The following is a 22,219-nucleotide window of genomic DNA, read 5'->3' as shown; positions in this document are numbered from 1 at the left end:
GCAAGTTACAGATATGATACTATGAGATACTTCAGTGTATATTTCCTAAAACAAGCACGTTCTCTTATATAACCACAGTATCATTACAAAACCCAGAAACTGCACACTCATGCAATACTGCTATCTAATCTACAGTACCATATTCAGACGTCATTAACTGCCCCACCAGTATCTTTTTACAGCGAAAGAAAAACTAGGCATTTTCTGACCCTGGGGTCAATCTGGGGTCAATCTGGGATCATACCTTCTGTTCAGTCGTCACGTTTCTCAGTCCCCTTTACCGTGGAATAGCTCTTCAGTCTTTCTGTTTCACGACTTTTAGAGTTTTAAAGTGTCCAGGCCAGTTATTCTGTAGCATGTCCTTAATCTGGGTCTGTCTGATGTTAATCGTGCTTGGATTCAGGTTAGGGTTTGGCAGGAAACCACAGACGCTGATGTGTTCTTCCGAGCACATCATTCTCAGGGGCACCTAAGAGTGCTTTGTCCTATTACTAGTGTGTTAGCTTAAGGTCACATTTGCCCGTAACTGTAGAATTGCTCTTTTCCACTTTATCATTGTTAAGTATCTTGTGGAGAGACACCTGGAGCTTGTGTAATACCCAGTTCCCATCATAATTTTGCCCAATAGTTTTATCAAACATGGAGGCTTTTTTGCCTGAAACCATCACTACTATAGTGGCTGTCAAATGGTGATTTTTCTAACCCTATCAATTATCTACATATATTATCTACATATATTAGAATTTTACTCTAAGGAAATGTTTTCCTTCTCCATTTATTTATTCATGACTCATTTTGCTCTATGGGTTGTAATTCAACACTATCATTAATTTTGTTGCTCAAACTGTCTTAGTTTTGGGCACTGGGAGCCCCTTCAAGCTGACTTGTGTGTCCTTTCGGCCTGTCCCCATCACCCTCTGAGCCACTTCCGTATTTTCTGTCACAACTAGAAGTTCTAGATGGCCTCCTCTTGCACTTTCCCTGTCCCAGCTCTGAAGCGGGCCATTTCTCCAAGGCGCCCTGGGTTCTTTTGTTAGAAATGGCATTCAGAGCTGCTTTTGGGAAAAAGGATCTGCCCATCTCTCCACTCAGCTATGAGGGAAAAAATAATTTTGTTAAGTTTCAATTTGAGCTTCTTTGACTGATGCTGCATATTTTTAACATGTTTAAGAACCATTTAGATTTCTTTGTAAATGAATTGTCTGGTTGTGTCTTTTGCTTATTTTTCTACCAGATATTTTCCCCTTGATTTTCTTTCACTAAACTCTGAACCAACTAGTAAGGAAAACAGAACTGATTTTCCTGAACCATTTCAGAGTGAGTTGCTAACCTGGCCCACACGACTAACCTGAATATTTTAGTGTGTATTTCCTACAAAGATATTTTCTTATATCGTCACAATATAACTGTCAAAATCAGGAATGTGCCCCACCAATGTCTTCCATTAAAGCGAAAGAATTCAGTTCAGAATCACAGACTGCATTCACTTGCCATGTCCTTCCCTTTCCTTCAGTTATTCTCTCCTTGACTCCCACAATTGTGACTCTATTGAAGATTACAGGGGCGCTGTTCTGTAGAATGTTCCCCATTTGGGTGTGTCTAACGCTTCCTCATGCTCAGATTCAGGTTACGCAGCTTTGGCAGGAATTTTCACAGAGTGATGCTGCAATCTTCTCAAGCTAGCCTGTCAGGTGGTAAATGATTTTAATTCATCTGAACACTGATGAAGTTCACTTTAATCATCTGATACACTGATTAAGATGGCAGCTGCCGGGCTTCTTTAGTGAAAAGTTACTCTCTCCCTCTTTGTACTTATGTATTTTGTAGGTAGGTTCTTTGAAACTATGTAATCTGTTGTTCCTCATCATCATGCATGTAGCCACTTGTTCATTTATTTATTCATTATATGAATATGGGTTCATGGATTCCTATTTTGTTCAATGGGCAATAATCTATTATCATCGTTACTTATTTTGATGCTCAAATTGACCCAAATTTGGTGGGGTAACATTTTCAAGTTGGATCTGAGGTCCTTCTGACATGTCCTTATCATTATGTGAGCACTTCTTTGCTTTCTGACACAAGACATTCCAATCTTATTTTATATTTATTTCTCCCGTCCCGACTCTGGAATCTTATCTTTTCTTCAGGGAGCCTAGGTTTCTTTCCATGGAAAATGGTAGTTTCTTTTTAGTACACAGAGCCACGGAGTATATTATATGCATACAGATATATATATAAACACATGAGGACATTTACATGTATTCCTATATCCATCTCTCTATACTAAAAGTTCATACCAATACATCCAATCTAACAGAAAACTCTTCTTCTTCTCCATATTCATTATGCCCTTTCTTGACAACATTTATGACATTAGCAACATACCAGTTCAGATTTGAAGTAGCCTATTGTGTTCTCATCCAATTGAAAGTATCTTCTCTTCCAGTTTTTCATCTACCAGAGATAAACACAGACATAAGACTTCTGTTTCTAAGAATGTAAAATGTTAATGACCACTTAATTATCCTGATGTGAACCCACAGTCAGAAACATCAAGCAATGACAAACCTCACTACCCTCCCTCCCTGGAGACACATAAAACTTCATCTCTTTTGCTACTCAGGACTCGAACTCCTAGATCAACTTTGATGGCTGGCTTTCAGCTCTTACTATATGATTTTATAATCTGGCCTTATATTTTTAATGCTCTAAAAGTTGGTGAAAAAAAAAAAACAAAGGCACTTCCCCATCCTCCCCACCCCCAACCCCCACCAGAGTTCAAGAGCAAGCACAGGAAATGTTATTAAACCACATCAAGTTTCTTTGTCTGTAGAATGCATGAATCCTTCTACAGGTACTTTATAATACTAAGTAACAAGGCAACAAATATTTAATAAAATGAACCTATTTTCTATAAATTTTTTTTGTCAATGAAACATAGTTTTTGTGAAAGCACTTCAATATCTTTAAGGGTTAGTATTTTGGACTTAAGAGTAAAACTAAAAGAAAGGAATTAACCACCCAAGTGAGTCACAGCCTAATGAGAATTCTGGCTTTACTCACAGACTTGCCAGAATGAAAAACCTTCTTCCCTCACCTTCATTTTCCTTAGCCTAAAGAAAGTCAAACAATAGGGCTGAAAGAACTTTCCTTTGGCTGACGTAAGCTAATTAGAGTTACCAGAAGTGTTGTGAAGTTAAGCAGAACCACCAGTAGACTTTCAAGTATTTCTTTACTCACAGAAATTTTGTAAATATTATTTTCAAACTCTGAAGTTTATTTTCTTATGAAAGTCTATGATTTAGTTTGTTTTGAAAGGTGCTTTGGAACCTTAGAAATTTACTTGCTGTTCCCACAACTCCCCATCGTGGATCTGGCTGGGTGCGAGCATCCAGGCTAACCCATAACAGCTCTTACTAAGGGCCAGGTGCTGTGACAAGTGCCCTCTTGCTTACATCTTTCAAAGAAAAACTCTGGATGGTAGGTTTTATAATATGATTTTCCGTAAGAAGAAACGAAGAGCCTGAGAGGTTAAGTAAGTAGCCCGAGGTCTCAGCGCCTTCAACTGGGGTCAGCCAAGCACCATGTCGCCTAAGTGACCTTCTACACCCCGTTCTCTGGCCCTCCCTTTCCTGCCATCTTCCTACTAGAGCTCCCTTTCTCTGACTTTCTGGAATAAACATAAACTGTTAGGAAAACTCATTTAAAACTGAAGGTTGGTGCTAATAAGCATTAACTTACGCAGCTGCCGACAGACCAAGAAAATAACAGCGCTGAGTTCTGAATACAGAACAACCCTGTTCTATCTCCTGCCTCCGGGTCAGCATGCTGGGCTTTCACAAAACAAAGTAAACCACCTGTATGTTGGGAGTCGCTAATACACACTCATTTTCCATTATTTCACATACTTTGTTCAGCTACTCACCACTGCTCCTTGTTTTACACAATATCCAGCTTTGATAACTGCACTGTCTGAAGGTGGTTTAGGAGTAAAGTAAGGAAGATGGCTTTGTGACCGCTTCAAATTATTTCTGTCAATACTTTCACCACATTCATTTACTTCTTCTTTCTAAAATGAAGCAAAATAAAGAAATTATTTTCTTGCTTGTTTAATTTCAAAGCACACTTGTAGTTCATGTCATTATCCTAGTAGAAAATCTTAAAATCTTTCTTAGGTCAGTTAGCAACACAGATTTTGAAGAGTTTTCTAATTAATTTGAGATACTTAATCATAACTTTCAATACCACTGATTAAACCACAGATTTCTCTTTTACAACAGAAGTCCTGCCACCAGTGTTTTTTGAGTGGGGTTGGATGGGAGGTTTTATTTTTTATTTTGAAATAATTTACAAAGATTCACAGAAAGTTGTTAAAAAAATGTACAGGAAGTCCTGTGTACCCTTCAACTGTTCTCCCCCCACAGTATCAAAGCTGATACTGAAAACCTTCCACAAATCTTATTCACGTTTCATCAGTTTTATACGCATTCCCCTGTCTCTGTGTCTATACTGTTCTGTGCAATTTTATCACCAGATTTGTGTGACCACCACCACAACCAATGTGCAGAAGTGTTCATCACAAGACAGAGCCTGTACTCCCAGTTCCTCGGCAGTCACTGATTTGTTCTCCATCTTTATTATTCTGACATTCAGAGAATTTGATATAAATGGAACCATACAGTAAGTAGGTGACCTTTTGAGACTGGCTTTTTTTACTCAGCATCATTCTCTGAAGATTCATCCAAGTTGACCTTTGTATTTTCAGAGTGGTTATACTATTTTACATCCCCACCAGCAATACACGGGGTGATTCAGTTTCTCCTCATCTTCGACAGCATTTGTATGATCACTTATTTTTAGTAGAGTCATTCTGATAGGTACACAGTGATATCTCCTTGTGGCCTTAATCTGCATTCCTCTACTGGGTCATGATGGTGAATATCCTTTCTAGCGCTTACTTGCCATCGGCATATCTTTTATTTTTTGGTAAAATCTCTGTTAGTGAGTTCTGCCCAATTTTTAATTGGGTTGTTTGACATTTTTACTGTTGAGTTTTGACAGTTCTTTATATATATATTCCAGATACAAGGGCTTTGTTGGATATGTGATTTGCAAATATTTTCTCCCAGTGTGGGGCTTCTTTTCATCCACTTAACAGGATCTTTCAGGGAACATTTTTAATTTTGATAAGGTCCAAGTTATCAATTTTTCCCCTCTATAGATTGTGCTTTTGATGTCAAGTCCAAAACCTCTTTGCCTTGTCCTAGTTACTAAACATTTTTCCTTTGCTCTTTTCTAAAAGTCTCCCAGTTTTATTATTTTTTTAACATTTAAGTCCAGTGCATTTAAAAAAAAAACAAAAACCTATACTCAGGTTTTCATGTTCCCCAAAGCATGAGCTTCCTGTTTAGGCACAGCATACCACACATGTGATAATCTATTCTACAAATTAACCAAAGGCGTATTTTCAAGAACTCCTAAATTTCAAGAGAAAAACTAAGTAACTTGAGTCATATTTTAAGGAATTTTCAATCTGTTCTACATTTAGACAGATCAACAGGATTAATTACATATTTAACTTTGTAAATTAGCACTTAACTCACTGCTAAACAAAGTTACTGAATAAATTAATCATGCAAATAAGATGTTTGTCATTTTCCTGATAATATAGCCTCTACATGCTTTTATAATGGGTAAATACTACTTTAAATAAACTATATTACAAAGTGATAAAGCAATAAATTCTTTGGGATCTTTTTAATATGGCACCTGCCATCGACTCTTAGAACCTACTGAATAATCTATGTTAAAATTAAAATACTTAATCTTAATTCTATACAAAATTAAAACAGCCACAGACACAAACTATTACAATATCTTAATACAACTATAGGCAAATTATTACTTTTTAAAAAAAGTAAACACACATACACATATAAACAAAAATCCTAGTTTATTTTTTATTCAATTCTGGTGGAAAATGTAACTTTCCACTAGAGCAGGGAATTTTTGCTCATTAATACAAATATCCTCTGCCTAGCAAAATAAACCATTTAGTAACTAATTAACTAATAAGTTATTTAAGTCCAAAAAGGCACACAGGTAATGAAATGCCCAACACTGGCAATACCAATTAATGACCTCAAAATTCTTAGTTTCTCAACTGCTAGTAATTTGCATTACAAACTCATTCAACTCAGTATCAACACAAGAAATATAAGTTCATATAAAAGTTTTAATTTCAACAAGAGTTTTAAAATAAGTTTATACTTTTCATAGTAACCAAATAAGAATTAACTTAGCAGATCAGTACTTTCGGGATAGAAATGAGTCAAAATTCTAATCCTCTGTCTAGCTCATCTAGGCCAGGCTGTAGAAAAACAAGTTTAAAAATTTACACATATTAACAAACACTCTGAATTGGCATTTTCTTTCTAGGAGTTTGTCCTTTAAGAAATAATTATCTATGTCTCTAAAGTTTATGCTATAACAATGTTCATCAAAGCATTTATAAGATAATAGAAAATGCATCTATAGGTCTCTGCCCACCCCTCCAAACCCGGTTCCTGGCACAGAGCTCCTAAAATCCTCGTAATTTCCTAAGTTGTCAGAGCACTAGGAGCTTCTTTTGTTCTAATATTTAGTGTCTGACACAGAGCTCCTAAATCCCTTGGAATTTCCTGGGTGATAGGACTGTCTTTTGTTCTAATGAGATGACTTGCTGGGCTCCTGGATTAGAGCTAGTCACCAAAAAGACCAAGCCACAAGTAAAAGCTTGCAATTTTCAGCCCCACTCCCTATTCTCCAGAGAGGGGAGAGGGCCTGGAAATGGAATTAAAGATCAATCACACCTACATGATGAAGCCTCCATAAAAATCCCCAAAGTACAGGATTCCGAGCTTCTTGGTTGGTGAATTCGTGGACGTGCTGGGAAAGTGGTGCGCCCAGAGAAAGCATGGAAGCGCCACCCCCTTCCCACATACCTTGCCCTACACATTTCTTCCATCTGGATGTTCATCTGTATCCTTTATCATATCCTTTTATAATAAGCAGATATACAGTAACTAAACTGTTTTTCTGAGTTCTATGAGCTGCTTTAGCAAATTAACTGAACCCAAGGGGTCGTGGGGGTTTCACAGGAGCCTCCAATTTATAGCCCGTCAGGAGCACCTGGACTTGCGACTGGCAGAGGAAGGAGGTGGAGGGGCAGTCCTGTGGTCCCGAGTCCTTAACCTGTGGGGTCCAGGCAGACAGTGTCAGAACTCAGTTAAACTGTAGGACACCCAGCTGGTGTCACATAATTGCTTTTGCAGGGAAAAATCCCACTCACTTTGTGGTAGAAGTGTTATGAGTGTAACAGCAGTGAGAGAATAAAGGAGGAACACAGGGTTTTTCCTACGTACACTGTTTGCAGAAGAAAAAGGAAAAAGAACTCTGTCTAACAACAGAGGGTTTGTAATTTGTGGTAAATCCATGGCAAAACTATTACACAGTCATTTAAAATGGTGTGAAATAATGTTTGAGATGCAAGTGAAAAGCTGTTTATAAAGTATTCTCATTGCTGGGGCAAAAGTACACAGAAGAAAAGCTCAGAGAAAACATGAAAAGCGTTACATGCTGCTTATCTATGCTTTCCAAAATTTTTACAATAAAAGCATACTTTTGAAATAAGAAATAAATACAAAAGTTTTTTGTATTAATTAACTATTGTATTAATTCAGTAAAGATCTACTGTTTTACTTTTGATAACAAGACAAAAATCAACACACAGCAGTGAAGCCATCACACCCTGGAAGAATTAACTTGTCACCTGAGTTGGGGTAATGATGGGCACGCCACCAACAATGTCAGTTCTGTAAGACACTTGCTTCTTCCCACATTCACCTTGGCGACTCGCGTTATCAGAGTGAGGCTGTGAGTCTGACTGCTTTGGTACCTAAAATAATACGTCAACAAGCATTATATGAGACCCTTCTTCCTCACAGTATTTCCAACTAATAATTTATATATAATTGGCACATACAAAAATTATTTCTAGTATGTGTATGTACCCCTGTAAGTTTCATACTAACCTTTCTTTTACAGTATTACTGTAATACAGCCATCATTTTGGTGCTTGCTTGGGCAGGTGCAATTTCCTGTGTTTTCCCGTTTAATCCTTATTAACCCTATGTGTAGGGGTGGCATCACCACTGTAGCCTCAGGAAACAGGCTCAGAGGCATTAAGGAACACAGTTTTAGACCCTGGCTATGCTAAGCCCTAGTTAAGTTTGTGTAACTCTCTTCCTCATTCACCATTACCCCACATCCCCAGTTTATCAGAGCACTTGACGCTGTATTATCGCTCAGTGCTGTTACCTTTCCCTTTCCTCCATTTCTGACCATGATTTTGCAACATCCGTGAGGTCAAGGGATCCTGTCCCTTTAGATCCCTTTAGACGCTTCCCCTCAAGGCTTTCTTCCCAGGTCTTAGGCCAACCCTCCATGCTCTCATCCATATTTACACCACAATACCAGTCAGGGGCAGAAACAAGAGAGAGAGAAAAAAACGGGAAAGAGAAGAGAAATGAATGCTAGAGAGGAATGCCTCCTGAATTCTTCTAAGAGTTTTTTCTAAGAGGTTGCACATTTTGAAGTGCTTTTTAAAGATAATTATGATAATGGGCAGAATTTTATTTGACAAGATTCACAGAAATATGTGAGTAAAAGGGCTACTACAAAAGACTGCACCTAGAAACAATTCGCTAAGGAAGCCCCCAGTGTTTTCTAATGAACAGTGCCATGTATTTCAATTATTTTGATAGAGAAAAAGTGGCCAAGTTATCCCATTAAGAGCAGAAAATAGCATTAAAATAATTTGAAAACAGAGAGAAAATTATCTAATACAGCTGAAATGTGCTGCTAAAGTTGACCCATGTGGAAAGTGCCTATTCTCTCTTTCAAGAAGTTGAGAATTTAGTCATATATGAGAATTTCCTTAAAAAAAATAGCTTTAATATCATCCTAAAAATATACTGAAATTTATATTGGTTTTTCCATTTTTCTTCCAGAAACGACAGTATATTAAAAATCTCTGCCTATACTGTTAAACCCACTGCTTCTCATTTGTCCTTATAATAAAACAAAATGCTAAATATAGCATAATTCTAACCTTATAGTTTGATAATTAACTTAGAATTACATTTTACAATAAAAAATTATCTAAATTGTAATCATCTTATTCCCTAAGAACCAGAAAAATACAAGCAAAATACCCTCAAATATAGTAACTCCCTTAAAAATTCTGAATGAAAATTTAGTCTAAATTCGGTCATTAAAAAAACATATTTTCAGGACCAAGAAAACCAATCAGGCAACTGTTTAGCTCACTAGGTAAATGTCAAAGACATTGAACACGCTTGGTTTCATCGCCTGTCACCTCTTGCCCCCTCCTTAGCTTCCCTATCCTCTTTTATTATAACAGTCGTGTTTTTTTTTTCCAGTGAGAGATCTGAATGTATTTTTAGCAGGCATTTGCACATGATCCTAACTGCAGGAAATTCCAACAGTAGAAAAAGAAAAGGTAAAAATGTCTAGAGAAGAAATGAACAAAATGGAGGGCTTGAAGACTGAAAGCTAAAAAAGATCAAACACGAACCCCTGGGTATTATGATCTCTCTGAGGGCTCTACCCATGACCTGTAGGTTGAAAAACACATTATAAGGCTTTAAACTTTGGGGCACAAATACCAGCGCATATACCATTTTGTTAGGTTGAAAGTCCTCTAGCTTATTCTACTTGCTCCCACTTGCCAATTAAAATAAAAAAGTGTGGAATTTTGGCCACAATTTCAAAACTCTAATTTTTAGATTAAACTTTAATAAATTTTTAAATTAAAATCTATAGTGGGAAAAGACACTATTTTTAAAAGTAGGTTTCTCCTTAGGAATATACCATATACATCTTGGGTAATCTTTAATAATCAATACGGGACCAGATCCCACCATATTTATAGTTATTAATATAAATGAATAGTTAGTTGAAAGCACACTTTAAAATTTGATTTTATGAACTCTAGTCATCAATACTCCTTCAGGGTTGGTTCCTCTACTGTTGCTTTTTTTTTTAATAAGGGGAAATTTTTTTAATGGCAGCCACCAACACACATTCACATACACTTCATGAAAGTAAGTAAGGAAAACCATGGACTGTGGTGTAGGATGATGGTCTATTAAGATGGCAAGGTACAATAATTAATAAGTAGTTAAATAATCACCATTCCCTTACGCACTACCCTCTAATCACCTCTGTTATGAAACCATATACTTCCAAAACCTAATTTTAGATTTTCAAAAATTTTAAGTTTATACATGACATTGTATTCTGCAGACAACAAAATTACATAGTTCACCAAAATGTCATTTGGAGTGATTCCCTAGAAAGATGAACTGCACACATATTAAAATGTAAACTTCAAATTTTCAAAGAAATCTACATGTAACTCACCAGCAATTTCCATAGGCAAGTATGACAAATTAAGGATTCCACACCCTAATACACTTAAATGAGTAAAACCCATACGAAATTAAAACTAGCTAAGATTTTTTAAAGAATACAATTAAATAAAACGTACCCTATTAAAGCATGGGAAACCCTTTCATTTCTATCCTATGAGTGAATGTGTATCTATATAAAGCTGATTTTTCAGTAAGTGCTATCTATTCTATATTCACTTCAATATAGGAATAATCACTTTGTTAACAAGCTAGGAATTCTATATCTTATACGTATTTATGTTTTCTAAATGTGAACTATAAAAACATGAATACCAATAGATTTATCTTAAACACTTGAAAATTTCAACATGTAAAAGTTGTAAGACCACAAAAGCTACTTAAAAGTCTGCATACTTTGAAACATCACCCAATCCCCAATCAGTTTCTCTTGTATTTGAATAAGTTTAAAGTGTCATCTGTATAAGATGGTTTCATATCTTTAATTCAAGAGCCCCCAAAATGATAAAAAGCCAGAGACCATTCACTACTTTTTCTCTTAAGAAACCAGTGCTGCTTATTATTACAAATTATTATAAAAATGAATTTAGTAAAGTTACTACATACTGTCTTTCTAAAGAAATTTTCCAAATAGAGAATATTTATTGAGTTAAAAACAATCAGTTAAAACTCTTTTAAGAATTCATACTTCTGAATAAGTTCAAAAAATTCCTTTCCTGAAACTGCACAAACCTAAAATAACTTCTGCTTCATGTACAGATCAGATGCAGTGCGTGGGTGTTTTCTGTCATGTGGTAACAAGCTGTTCTGGTGCAAGATAAAAAAATCGACTTAACTCTGAGAACAGCTTTAGTTATATTAACTCTTTATTGTGTTATGATATAAATATGGAACCATTCATTTTAAATGGAAACAAACATATGCTGTCTTTCAGGGCATATGTTTTGAAAGAATAAGTCGTCTATGGTCAGTAAATAATCTCATTTTAGCAAGACACACTTCAATTTACACAAATCTTACACAGGATCTCCTTCCTGACCTTTTGTGGGCGGGCCTACTCTGTTTCTCTACCAGTGCTGCGAAGAAAGGGAAGGAGAGGCTTCATCAGGGCATGGGACCTGTCTACTCGCTTATGGTCAGCAGGAGTAAACTCTCCCAGGGAAGTCTGTTTTCTGCTTTAGGGTCAAAGAGTAAGGATGGAGGCTCTTCTGTTCAGGAAGCAGTGAGGCACTGTGCCTCCGAGTTAGGCTCCAGAGTCAAGCTGCCTGGGTGTGGCTTACAGCTCCACAATTACCACCTACGAAACCTGTAAAAGTTACTCAACACTTCTAAGCCTTCCTTTTCCAGATAATTTAGGTAAAACCTTCAGAGCGAGGACTGGCACACTGTAAATAATCAAGGCGTATTAAAATTCATCAGAAGACCAAGAAGAGAAGCCCGGGCTGGAAGGGGAAGCTGCAGCACAGAAAAGGGGTGCGGGCACAGCAGGCCCGGGAACTGGAGGGCAAACAGCTGCGGCAAGGAGTTTCGAGCCTGAGACAAAGGCCCAAGGACCACGTAGGCAGGACTCTGGCTGCCACAGCTCTTCAGATCAGTCCCTATCAGTCCCTTCTGAGCCCTGCCCGGCCTCGTCCTGCTCCTAGCTTCAACTCCTACCCCATCTAACACCAGTCCCAGCCCCGGCTCATAGGACAGACGGAGGCCTCCTCCTATTCCCTGGGTGGGTGGCCTCAAGCCTCTTAATCTACTCTTGGGGTCGGGTAGGGGAGAGGACACAACCTCGAGGTAGAACTCTACAAGCATTTTCCCCTAGAAACACCACTGTAAAGTGGTTAAAATCTACAGTAACATGTATCCTTATTAGGTACACAAGGGGTTAAAAAGGCATCTATCTATGGGCTGATTTTAAGGGCCAATAGTTACCATGTACAAGAAAATATATTCCCATTATAAACATTGGTTTTTTAAACAAACTGTGAGTAAGCCTGGGACAAACTGTTGTTAAGCTGAAGACATTCAGTAGGTGTATTTTCAAAATGTAAAAATCACTTTCAGACATTAAAATTTTTTTCACAAAAAATACAAATACTTACTGTAATTTTTATAGCTTTGTTCAACACATTTACCCATTCTACTAGGTCCTGCTGATCATTGGCTTGTAGGAAATATTTCCTCATCCCTGCATTCATAACTGTTGAGAGAAAAAAATAAACTACAACACATGAAATTTTGCACTTATTATCTCTAAGTTTATGTCTGCAGCAGCTGAAAAATCTTGCTGGTTTCAGTACAGTGACTCTTCAGCCTGACAAAATGTCAAATCACATATAAAACTGCTTTTATCACCCAGTAACATAGGCAAAACTCTTACATTTAATGGCCACAGTTTTCATTAAATGTGGAAATACCACAATATATTTAGCCAATCCTCTAATGACGAACATTTAGGCTATTTCTAAATTTTGAAATTGTATAAAATATCTCAGTGAAACAGCACGTAAATATACTTCTCCATACTTGGGCTAGCATTTCTATAGGATAAATTTCTTAACATAGGCTTGTTGGGTCAAAGAAAATTCACATTTAAAATTTTTTATAGTATAGGGAACTATGTTCAATATCTTGTAATAACCTTTAATGAAAAAAATATGAAAACGAATATATGTATATATATGCATGACTGGGACATTGTGCTATACACCAGAAACCGACACATTGTAATTGACTGTACTTCAATATAAAATAAATAAATAAATAAATAAATAAATAAAATTTTTATAGGTATTAGCAAACTGTCTTCACCAAAGGCTGTTCACATTCCTACCAACAGTACATGCAAAGGCCTGTTTTGTCTAATACTCCTCACCCCTAATATCGTTTTCAGCCCCAAGGCTCTGTGGCAATGGGGCTGCAAGTTTGCAAACAATATTTTCTAGACTTCCTTGGCAGCTTGAGCCATGTTCTGCCAATGGGAGGTACTGCTGTGAGACTGGAAGGTGGGAGGAAGGTGAGGAGAAGGACTCTCCTGCAGATTCCTGCTTTTGCTGATCTCCCTCCAGCAGCAGCAACACACAACCAGCTACTGCTTCAGGCTCTTCTGCTACTCCCTACACCAGCCGTGCAGTCCACTCACAAGTCCCCTCAGACGCCAGTCACTAGCTCCATGGTGGCCCCTCCTCAAAGTCCTAGGTTCTGGTAACACCATCCCTCTTCCCTTTCCTCTCTCCAGCTGAGAGGGTGATAGCTGCTTCATACAGTTTCTAATTTCTGGGTTATTCCAGCATTCCCTTTGTGCTCCTTCAGCCTTTCATCTGCTGGGAAACCAATTCCCTGTAACAAATCCCCTGGGTTAGAAATGCCCAGGGTGGTGTGCTTTCCTGACCCGATCCTGACGGATACAGCATGACACTCTGCCAACCTAACTGGTGAAAAACTATACATTGTTTAAATTTGAATTTCTTTGATTACTGAGACAAATTAGTTTTATATGTTTATTGGCCATCTGTGTTTTTTTTTCCCAGCTACCTGCATTTGTTTTATGAGTTCTGTTTATCTTCTGTACCCATATTTCTCCTGAGTTGTTCATTTATTTTTTTATTGATATGTAAGAGCTTTTATATTAATCCTTTCTGTTTTATTTCAAGCACTTTTCCCAGTTTGTCATTTGTCTTTTCACTCTGTTCATTGTATCTTTGATCAAACAGAAATATTCTATCAGTCTTTTCCTCTTCCTTTAATGACTCTAGATTTCACATTATATTTAGAAAGATTAAACTCAAGATTACAAAAAACCGCTTAATTTTCCAACCACATGTGTTTTCTCTATATTTATTATCTTAATACATTTGGAACTTTTTATGCAATTTAGTTTGTATAATACCCCTTTACTACCTACTTCTATAAAGCAAAGTATACCTACGTATACAGCTGTCAACAAATAACTACAGTCAACCTTTAAATTAAAGCTTATTAATTATATTTTAGATAAATTCATTTTTAAAAACAAATATTATTTGAGGAGCTAAGGCATCTGAATAGCTACAGTGCTGCAATTTTTTTTAAATATACAAATAGCTTCCAGAAGCCTCCATCAAAATTTTAAATAATATACTAACACTCAGTTGAATGTGACTATGGGAATGGGGAAATGAAAATCAAAGAAAAAAAGGGTATTTCTCAAATGCACAAGATTTTGAAATTGACACTGACACCAAGACACTAAACCAGAGCTTCCTTGAATTGATATGAGTCTCATCTTGTGAAACGACATAAATCAATTAGTCTGGACCTAAGAAATTTAACACACTATAAAGCCATTCTTTTATACCTTGGTAGAGACTGGAGAAATTGTAAAAGCCATGAATATAAATTAAGATAAATTAGTAACTCAGAAGGTTATTATATATGTCAATATACAGCTTTTGTTTTTAATTTCTAGCAATCAATAAAGCATCTTTTCATAATCTTTTTCCAGATTAGGCAGAAGCTGAGCTCTCCTCAAAATGGCTTTTTCTCTTCAATGTTGTTTCGAGCATCTGCCAAGAATATCTGAAGAGTTTAAAAATTTAAGCACTTGGTAATACATTACACCTGCTATAAAGTGCTTAATACATACAGTTCTGAATAAATAATATTTATATAAGGATCTCTTTTAAGGTAAATAAAAGAGGCAAATATACCTCTAAAAAGACTCTTAGCACACTTTGTGGTCTGAATAAAAACTCAAGTGCTTTTAAGTTTTACTTCATGGTAGGAAGAGGTATAGCGATATGATGGGCGGGGGGCGGATCAGAGCCTGGAGTCAGCCAGACCTGACAAGCTCATGCACCTACTAGCAGCAGCATCTTGTAAAATGCATTTAACCTCTGAGCCCCATTTTCCTCCTCTATAAAATGGAATGCTATCCGTCCCTTCCTTTAGGGGTGGAGGTGATGTATGTGAAGAAACTGATGCAGTGCTTGAACAGAAGAGATATCCTTTTTAACCACCTTTAATCACCACCACCATCTGGAGATTTCCAAGTAAGGAAGCGTTGTGGAAAATGTAAAGCAAATTACTACAAATCAGTATTAGCAATGTTGGGGGTAGGGTGGACAGGGACAGGAAGAGAAAGAACTTTAAAAAACAGCAACAACAACAACAAAACTACATGGAACCTGTAAGTCTCTGTGCTTTTAAAGCAAAGATTCCACTGTGTATGATAAATGTATAGCAGAGGCTTGAGTGCTCACTACCTTTTCACTTGAGTACTTCTTTATTTCATTTCAAATCTTTATCATCAAAGTGAATATATCAAATGGATAAAATGTGAAGCATAAACATTAGCTTGACTCCAAACAAAAATCATTGCACAACCTAGGATCAACTGCTTATGGTTCAAACATGATTATGAATCAAATGGTTATGAGCCATTTTATCGTATTTCTTTGCCAATTTTCTCCCGTTTTCTCTATTCCCTCTTCTTTCCCTATCCTTTCCTTCCCTATTAGTTAGATGGTGGCTTTCTTAATGGAAGCTTTACTTTTATTTCTCTATTATCTTAGTTCTATTTTTAGCTTTCTTTGACTTTTTCATCTGAATTTTGCCTTGTCTCCTGTTTCCTTTCCTATTTGATAGTCCTCTCTCATCAAATGTCATGTAATCCTGGGCTCTCCATTCATACTCAAAACAAGGTACTAAAACACTGATTGGAAACTCTCCTAAATACACACAGGGTTTCTGACTGGTGGACTTTACTGCATGGCAAGCTCCCCTGGTAGAAACATCCAGATGTCAGTGCCTACGGCTCTCTTCTCTGGGGGGTTCAGATTCTTGTCCCACACCCACCTGGCTGCCTGACGCTCTGGGGCTACACAGAGGAAAGGGCTGCATCCAGCGTGCAGACTTTCATTTAATCCTCCTGTTTCCCATTTCATGCCTCATCTCCCCCCTTCTCTGGGACTAGTGTCTCCAGGCACATAGCCTCACTGATTCTATTTCTGGAGATACTACACATGCCATTCCTTGCTGGGATGGGGGAAGGGTGGCTGCCTGCCTGGGCCAGATGGAGGCAGGAACCAGAGACGGTTTCTTATATAGACATTCTAATGAACCCCTGTTTTCAGTCCCTCCCCTCTGTTGCTTCCCTAGACAGGATTCAGCACCTAGTCTATTGGTGTGGGGGCAGGACACTGAAATGACTCTGCTAGGTCATTTACTCATCTTCCATCCACTCTTCATCTTTATACACTATAGATTACAGGTGTCTGCTAGCTTCAGCAAAGATGGTTTGAATGTTTCTTGTTCTCAAGGTTTGGAGGCAATATGCGAGGAAAGTGAGGAGGAAAAGTCTTTGTGTTGCCATTTTGAATGGAATTTTAATTCCATTTTAGAGACAAGTGCCTCTCTCTGAAGGCGAACATTACAGAATCTTTACTCCCTCTGGTAGTGGAAGACTAACACTACTGGCAGACCAATAAAAAAACTAACCTTAATCTTTGATTTCAACTAAACACTCATTCTAAATACTCCAATAACTGAATGTCAAATCCCTTACTGTATATTACTAGCCCTTCAAACTGTACGAGATTTTACATTAGAGACGTGTCAAGAGTATGTACACAACACACTCTAAAATACAAGCTTCTGTCACTTGACTTGCCCTCAGTAGCGTTTCACTCACAAGGTTCTGAGACATTTTCCTATTTAGCAACCAAAAATTGTAAATTTGTAATGACTTTTTATTAGTTTTTTAGTGGTTATAAAAACATTACAGAGGATTCTCTGAACAGCTATATTACATCCTGCTCATATATTTTCTTACTGGATGTATATGATTGCCATCAGATGCTATCCCTAACAGACTGCCTACAGAAGAAACCTACTCTTTTCAAGCAAAACAAAACAAAGAAACTTAACATCAATTCTCCTCCAAGAAGCATCTTTTCTACTTTAACGTAAAACAGTCCCTTTTGGTGTCAGCTGGAAACTCCTAACTTTTGTCCCTTTCATCACTAATGTCCACTAACTTACTCTCTGAAAGTGTATCGATTCTCCCAGCTTCAATGATCACCCACTATTTTAACAGATTCTAACTTTCTCCATCCTTGATCTTTAAGCATCAACCAGTCCTCAACTACTGTCACCAGAATATTTCCATTTGGATGTTTCCTCCACTCCATTTCAAACTCCTTACCAAACATTTTACCCTGTCTAATCAGCTCTCTTTGATTCCTCATTTTTCTTGAGCAAACCTACCTGACACCTCTCTCTTCCCTCCGACTCCCACATATCCAGTCACGGAGTCCTTATTCTTTACCTTCCAATATTCTTTATCCCTCCTCTTTCCCCCAATGCCATCACCTTAATTCAGGCTCTTACATTAAGAACACTAGTTTAAAAGTCACTTAACTAATTTACCTGCATCAAACTCTATCCATACAAAAAAAAAAGTCAAAAACAAACAAACAAAACCTTCCTTCACCTTATACCTACTTTCTAGATGCTAATTTACTGCCTCTTTAAAAAAAAAAAAATCGACTTGTCAACATATTACACCCTGACTCCTGCCTGCCTTCTTACTTTCTAGTCTCTCACCAATCCCTCCAGCTTTGCTGAGTGTTCAGTTCCCCACACACACCACGTTCGTCTCTATGCACCCTCTATCCGTGTGGCCCTCCCATCTTTTTTCCCCAGGGATAAAGGAGGATCAGGTTAGACTCATTAAGTGTAGCTCCCCTGATGCCCAACATCCTTGATAAGAATTTGAAGCTCTTCCTTCATGATTCTTTACCAGATTGTACACCCCTTTATCTACAACTGTGATAAATGCAATGATAATTACCTGGTTTGTATCTGCCCGTGAGGTAACCAGCCTGTGAGATTCTTAAGGGCAACAACTGCCTCTTATTATTCACATAGCCCCCATGCCAAGCATACTGCACATATACTAGTCATTCACTAAAAGTTAATCAAATACCCTCAACTACCCCTGCCCACAAACTGTAAATGTCTCATTACCCACATGCTGCAAACTAAGTCCTTTCCACTATTAAAGTATTTAATATCCAATAATGTCAGGTAGAAAGTTTAAAATTAATCTTGCTGGATGGGATCACTATAAATGCATAGATAATGACTACACATGGGCAGAGAGGGAGGAGACTGACTGGGACAGGACACAGGAAAGAGGATCCAGGGGTGGAGGGGCAGTTTTATTTCTTCACCTAGATGGTAGTTTCAAGGGAATTTGCCTTAGAATAATTCATTAAACCAAAGGATTGTGTTGTGTGGTTTTCGGTGACTATTTTCTCTTACAATATGGTGTAATTATATTTGTCTAACTTAAAATAACTAACATATAAAATATGGCTACTCACCAAAACAGAACTCAGCCTTTGGCCTTAGCTTAGTTGCATCGCTAACCTAACAAGAAAGAGAGATGAATCACTCACTTCTTCATACGCTACTGTAACCAACCTTAAATACTATGTGAATTTCCACATGTATGATTTCCCAGTAATCTTACACATTTAGCACATGGATCTAAAATTAAACTTTAAAAGTAACTGGAAAAGAACTATAAATTAAATTTAGGAGATGTGTTCCAATTGTAAGATGCTTAAAACAAATGATACTTCCATGTTCTCTCTGGACAAAATTTTTTTTTTCCAAAGGAAATGTGAAGAAATTGAAAATAAACCATTAAGTTTTATGGTACACATATAAATGTTTTTGGTTTAATATAATTTTCAAAATGCCCTCAATGAATAATACTCCACAGAAACTGAATTCGTCTCAAACTGCGTATTTCTAAATTAGCTGTGAACTATAAGAGGAAATGGTGGTGGGTAAGGGGGAGATGGTATATTTAATAGAGTCCAAAAGTAGGCATTAATTTGTAATGAGGAACTCAAAACAGCACTGGATCCCCACTTGTACATTCAAATCCCCCAGGATGATGGGGCCCCCCTTTACTAATGCAGCACATAGCTCCATTTAGAAGGTGAAGCAGCTAGCTGCACCTGGCTGCTGCCAGCCCTTTCAATAAAGTGACTCACTTGCCATGCTGCTGCCCAGGGTCAGAAATGAGAATTTCTTCTGAAGGTACAAAACAGATGCTACAATTCTAGTCTAGGATTCCTGGCTGATCCCAATTACAAATTGAGAGTTCCAAGTCACAGTGAAATTTGTTCCAGGCATAAGTTCTGGGGGAAAAGTGGCATATCTAAAGTAGAATACAAGTTGTATAATTCAAACTTCAGTAAACTGTGAGACAGAGATAAAACTTAACAGAACTACACAGACAAGAACATATCTTCAAAAGGAAGCAGTGGAGGAGGGGAAGAGCTGGCCAGTCTGCCTGGTTAACTGAGTTAATTCCTTAATTTTTAAAAAGACTTCTCATTTTTAAAAAGACTGGGCAACAAGCAATTGAAAAGACACAGACACATGGGCAATTTCTACCTCAACTGCCTATTCTAATAAAATAGGCCTTTCCCTATCACTTCATTAAGAATCAAAACTCCTTGGCAGCATATTTACATTATAGTTACATGTAAACATATACTGCAGGCAATCATGTGAGGGGAAGCAGATCCGAAATTTGTTCTACAATGGAATTCTATGCTTCCTAATGATAATCTCTGTAGAACTGAAGCTGCAAGCTACCCTGAAGTATTATTAAGTGTTTTATATTTACAGGGACACTTGAAGTGTATTTAAACAATATTTGTCTTTTGCAAATTTACATAACATGGCCTTAACATAAAACGGTTCTCTTTAAATATGTAATAATTCTTACTGTCCAAGGACAAAATTCTTTTTTTCGGTCAATGAGAGAATGAATAGCTCCATTGTGATAGTGATAACAAAGCTTTTTGTTTATCAAAATATCTGTCATTTAAACAGAGGCACACTTGTAAACTGGTCTTCTGTTGAAGCTAACAAACTCCAACACATGCATAATAGTATGCACATTACTCAGTCATACGGTGTGGCTCCTTTTCATATCTCATCTCAAGTCATCATCAAGCTTATTCTTACTTTGCATAAAACACAAAAGACCCATAAAGCTACTTCCTCAGTGTCTCTGTCTCAGTTCCCAAAACACCAATAAAAGAAAGTAAGGGGGGAAAATACTTTATACCAAATCTAAATTTTTGAAGACAAAAGAAAAATAGTGTTGCAAAATTCTGGAAAAATAAACAAGCAAGAAAACAAATTAGTAGAGACAAAGTGAAATGAGGGAAAAATCATTCTTTCATCATGAAGATGGTTCATAGTTTCCTCAAAGTAAAATAGAAACAAAAAGTCAAAAGGTAATGAGATAAAAAAAATTACAGTTTAAATAAATAAACACAGACTTAGAAAAATCTTCTCCAGACTTCCCAAAGACAGAACCTAATTGTTAAGGGATTTCTCCCCTTCTGATGTTCATATATCTGATAATAAAAGTCTGCAATTTGCTGCATCCTGTAAGTTAACTCCATATTCTTCCTAATTTTGTCAGAAAACTTCCTAAACATAACGATCAGGTACTGTGTTCAGCAAGATATGAATCAAACATCATCACTAAATGACAAAGAGAGGAAATCGGTCTTTTTCATTCACACTCTCATTCTATGGGATTTTAACTCATGCTTGAATGTAAGACAATATTAGAAAGACTTACCTTTGAAATGTAGGTAAGTTTAATGGCTCCAACACGTGATGATCCAGAAGGTAGGTTCTGTAAACAAATTATTAATATCTAATTACTATTCAACATTACTAATTTATTTCATATAATAATGTTCTACATACACCAAAAAAGTTAAGAAATTAGATCGTTTAATGTCACATTGTACATTTTTTACACAGAATTTTACAAATTAACTTTTCAGTTCAAGTATTTACTAGGTCTGAAATCAAGCGGACAACATGGATTGAAAAATGGAACTCTATGCCGTTCGACCACAATGCGTTCTGTAACTAAAAGGCCACTTTGTTATCACTGTGGCTAAACTTTTCGTTTCCATGAGCTGAAAAAACCATAAACGAGATCCGATTTTGTTCCAGAAAACAACGAGAAAAACTATTTAGAGACGTAAAACAAATAGAGCTGTAAGAAATTTCCAGAGTATACGTAATACTTTGTTCTATTAAAGTTTTTAATCAAAAATCTCTCTTTAAAAAGATTAGATTTTCTCTCATTTAAATTATGAGTATTTATTATGCCATTACTAGTCTACATTGACACCATTTTTCAAAAAAAATTATTGATACTTTTTAAACCATATGCAGGGAATGTATATATTGCCACTTTCATAAAAAATATTTTTATTCTTTCCATAACAAATTTCGGATGTGGTTTGAATCATAAAAGAGCAATGGGTAAAGAATTAAGAAGAGAATCATTTCTGGCTGAGGCTATCAGGAAAGACTGTGGAGGAATGAACAGCATTTAAGCTGGACTCAAAGACAAATTCTGAAACACAAAGAGCAGAAGAGAATATTCCAGGCAGAGAAAACACATGAGCTACAGCCAACGGATGAGGACGCCAGAAGCTCTGTACTGACATGGGAAAGCTGCTGTGCTGGGTTATAATACAGGCTCACATAGGGTTGAAGTGGGAGATGGTGGCTTAGGAACTTGAACTAAGAACCTAATTACAGAGGACCTAAATAAGAAACAAAGTAGCAAGGAATTTATACTGTAAAGAATGTGAATCCATTAAAGAAGGCTTGTGAGCAGTTTTGTGATC

The 22,219-nt window shown here is 36.9% G+C and overlaps 1 protein-coding gene across 5 annotated transcripts in view; it reads right to left on the bottom strand.

Moving 5' to 3' along the window:
• The window catches only part of PLEKHA1 (pleckstrin homology domain containing A1), a 46,104-nt gene that overhangs the window by 8,128 nt on the left and 15,757 nt on the right, over positions 1 to 22,219 (bottom strand). For 4 of the 5 annotated variants that reach the window (XM_072972042.1, XM_072972043.1, XM_072972041.1 and 1 more), the window contains exons 3-8: positions 21,148 to 21,204; positions 18,854 to 18,899; positions 12,590 to 12,687; positions 7,814 to 7,939; positions 3,929 to 4,072; positions 2,389 to 2,457 (exon numbers count right to left, since the gene is read on the bottom strand). In XM_072972042.1, the coding sequence (XP_072828143.1) occupies positions 2,389 to 2,457; positions 3,929 to 4,072; positions 7,814 to 7,939; positions 12,590 to 12,687; positions 18,854 to 18,899; positions 21,148 to 21,204 (540 nt within the window). The remainder of the gene's footprint in view (positions 1 to 2,388; positions 2,458 to 3,928; positions 4,073 to 7,813; positions 7,940 to 12,589; positions 12,688 to 18,853; positions 18,900 to 21,147; positions 21,205 to 22,219) is intronic. The other variant, XM_072972044.1, reaches the window with a different exon arrangement.

The sequence above is a fragment of the Vicugna pacos genome, chromosome 11 (genome assembly GCF_048564905.1).
Source record: "Vicugna pacos chromosome 11, VicPac4, whole genome shotgun sequence".
NCBI lineage: Eukaryota > Metazoa > Chordata > Mammalia > Artiodactyla > Camelidae > Vicugna > Vicugna pacos.
This window is presented reverse-complemented; position numbering and strand designations above follow the sequence as displayed.